This window comes from Zingiber officinale, chromosome 3B (assembly GCF_018446385.1).
Source record: "Zingiber officinale cultivar Zhangliang chromosome 3B, Zo_v1.1, whole genome shotgun sequence".
In the NCBI taxonomy this organism is placed as follows: Eukaryota; Viridiplantae; Streptophyta; class Magnoliopsida; order Zingiberales; family Zingiberaceae; genus Zingiber; species Zingiber officinale.
In genome coordinates this window covers 29,037,498-29,041,006 of record NC_055991.1, presented here as the reverse complement: position 1 = coordinate 29,041,006, position 3,509 = coordinate 29,037,498, and the positions used below count along the sequence as shown (strand labels likewise).

The following is a 3,509-nucleotide window of genomic DNA, read 5'->3' as shown; positions in this document are numbered from 1 at the left end:
TCCATCTTTTTAAAAAATAATAAATTTGGACCACTTATGAAAAAAGTTATTAGGGATGAAATCGGGACCGTCATTGACTATTCCACATTCTCCGTAAAGAGATAAATCATGAGTAACATTTATTTTAGTATAGTAATATTTTACTGAGTATTTTATGTTAGCACAAAAAATCTTTTATATTAGAAGATCAGACAACCAAATAAGTACTTTACCTCCACTGAAAATTTACTCAACCAAAAAATAAAAATAAAAATTTATATATATGGTAACAAAAAATGAAATTTATTGGATCCCATAATCATTTATAAAGAGATAAATTAGAAAATTATAATTGATTAATGTAGAGAAAAAAAATTTTCCCGTAGACTTTTGTTTAGATTCAAATCCTTGCCTATAATAATAACTCTGTTTACAGTAGCTAATTCAATCTTTTCTGGAGGAGGAGTGCCGAAGATAGTTAATTACGTACTTAATCACGTAAAGCCATCTTAATAAATTACCTGCATTAAAATAAACTAAAACTAATAGCCGCGTCAAGGTACACACCCTGGCCTGTCGCTATTTGAATCGTTGTTGGTGTTCCGCTCACCTTCTGGTAACTTTTATCTGCTGCACGGCGCTTGCCCACTCACGCTCCATTAAAATGTAAGCGGCTTCGTCGAGCTCGATTTCCACCGAACCCTGCCCTTCGATCGCTTCCGACCGGGTTGGCTCGGCACCCTCCGGCTTAGACGATGCCTGTTCCTGTTCTGGCTTGCTTCCGGAGCGGCTCCGCCATGGAGGCGTCGGCGTCGACAGCCGCGATGCCTACCTGGACGACCTCAGTCTACGCGACCCGCCTCGGTGTCGCAGCGCTCACCTGGTCCTGCACCTTCCTTGGCATATCAGTCCGCGCCGTTCTCCGCCTCGCCGACGAGCAAGGACAGGTCGAGGGGGAGGAGCCTTTCCTTTTCCGCATCAGGCCGCGGTTTCTGTGGAAGCGGCACGGATCGAGGCGCTTCCGCTTCAAGGGACGCGGCGGCCGGCGCCGCTCCGTGGACTTCGTGTGGGACCTCAGATGCACGGTCTTCCCGCCTTGGGGAAGCCCTGAGCCCGTTCGGAAGTTCTTCGTCGCTGTCTCCGTCGACGGTGAGATGCTCCTTGTCGCCGGGGATATGATCGACGAAGCGTACAAGAAGGCTAAGATTCAGAAGCCCCCTGCGTGCTCTGCACTGGTATCAAGGCTGGAGCACGCGTTGATGAGGGAGCATAGCAGCGGCCGGAGGTCGCACCGGACCTGCGTACAGATGGGAGGCCGTAATCGCGAGATCTCAATCGAACTCGGGGCGAAGGAGAAAGGGAAGGAAATGTGGATGTCAGTGGAGGTCGATGGCGAGCAGGTCCTCCACGTGCGGCGCCTCCGATGGAAGTTCCGGGGGAGCGAGAGATTGGAGCTCGACGGCGGATGGATTCGTTTTTGCTGGGATCTCCACAGCTGGTTCTTCCAGTCTAAGTACGGCGGATCTGTACCATCAACCTACACCGTCGGCGCCTCCGTCCCGGCCGAGGTAGGGCGCGCTATGTTCCTGCTCCGGTTCGAGGGGGAGCAGAAGACAAACACGGAGCAAATGGATAATCACGACGGCAATTCAATCTACAAAAATTTGTTGGCCGAGAGATATAATCAAAAGGATGGGCACATTAATTGGAGTTGGAGTAACAGTGGCGTCGGTGGCGAACAGAGGAAGGGAGGAAGGAAGACCACCTACTCGTCCTCTTCGATCTCATCGGCCTCGTCAGCCAGCACTTGGTCGGTGATGGAGTGGGTGAGCCCGGAGGAAGCTGAGCTGCGGAGGATGCAGGGCATCTCACTGCTTGTCTACGCCTGGAAGAATTAATCGACTTTGGGGGTAAACCATTCCACCTCTCTTCCTTTCTTTTGTGTAATTTACTATTCAATTTTGTCCTAAATAGTCTGAACTGACTCAATCTTTTTCTTTGAAGATTGCATGCCTGAAAACACTGCAAAATATTTCATTATATATGTGTATCGAGAGCTAGTAATCGACAAAAAATGTTTTTTTTTCTCTCCACAATCTACTGAATTCATTTCTTTATCTGCTTTTAGAAAATTCTTCAAATTTGTCTGCATTAAGTTGATACCAACTTCTAAGTTGATACTTGAAAGCATTAGGAATTTCATCAGAACTCAAAAACAGTTCTAAGTCCAGTCTCATCTTGCCCATTTTTTCTCACTTGGTACTCCTCTCCTCTCTTTTTTCTTCTTTTGTCAAGTTGTGTTATTTCTACTGTTGGGATGTCATGGGTTTTCTCTTTTTTCTTCTTTTGTCAAGTTGTGTTATTTCTACTGTTGGGATGTCATGGGTTTTAGAGGACAGGACTTCTTGTGTGAGGAGAGGGAGTCCACCTCTGCCTCTTGTGGTTGGCATTTTGTGTGTGGCTTCTCTGAACTCTCTTCATCTCAAGTTTGCCCGTTCTGATAGGGATGGAACGAAGCCCACTGTGTTGGCTTGCTATTAAGTCTTCAAAATTGTGGGGACTCACGGACTACTCCATAAATTTGTGATCTTTCCTGCTACTTGGGGCATCTCTGTCAGTCTTTCTGGTTCCACGTGCATTGGTTCAATGTTGTCCATTTTCTGTAGAACTATACTTATAACACGCAAATAAACAGTTTGAATTTTTTCTGCTACTATGTTTGTTAATATTTAGTGGGTTTCACTGAGCAAGTAAATAAACTTTGGCTGGTGGGTTAAACAGTAGACCTTTCTATGTTACTGTTTCATACATATGAAGTTTACACTAGTCCAAAACTAAGCAGAATGAGCAGCTTTGCTCCATTTGTTGTGGATCAAAAATGTTAGGACACAAGCAAAGTCACTAAAAAGTTTGACCTTGAGCGTCATTAGATAACCTGTGTTGCATAAAAATAATCTAAAGTAGTTTCCAACCTGATACACAATGCCAAGGTTTTGATATGCAACTTGATGGTGATTATTTGGGAAGCCTCTTAGTCCCCAGTTTCTTGTAGGACCTAATTGAGATTTCCCATTTGTATCTTCTTTCCATTAGCTCAGACGTTGGGACCTATCCAATTTGCATCCTTCAGATTTTCATAGTGAGCTTTTCTTTGAGTTTTATTACTTTGACATGGATTATACAGAGCCCATAAAACCATAAACTTTTGTTTCAGTCATCTTTGCTTAAGATATGGTGCATTCACCAAATGGCAAAATCTTAAACTAGTACATTAAAAGACATGAGTATTTCACTAAGTGTATTACAAGGATCATTAGTTTGCTTAACATATGGTGTAAATCATATTATATGGATTCTGTTCTAACTGGAAGTAGTGTATTACAAGGATCATTAGTTTGTCTAAATGGTAGCATATAAGTGTACCAATCGTAATATGTGAGATTAAAAATCCTAGCGTATCGATTCTACTCCAATTTAAACAATCTCATGAGTCATAAAATGTAGTACCTGGGATAAAAAAAAAGGCAGTA

At 43.5% G+C, this 3,509-nt stretch overlaps 1 protein-coding gene across 1 annotated transcript; it reads left to right on the top strand.

The window, feature by feature from the left end:
• Positions 1-734: 734 nt before the first annotated feature.
• LOC122054782 lies at positions 735-1,877 on the top strand. Its single transcript, XM_042616216.1, has one exon. It carries the CDS (start codon positions 735-737, stop codon positions 1,875-1,877), a length of 1,143 nt encoding a protein of 380 aa, XP_042472150.1.
• The last annotated feature ends 1,632 nt before the right edge of the window (positions 1,878-3,509 follow it).

Excerpts from the sequence above, each read along its gene's own strand:
- LOC122054782 (XM_042616216.1), top strand. The coding sequence starts at position 735 with ATGCCTGTTCCTGTTCTGGCTTGCTTCCGGAGCGGCTCCGCCATGGAG.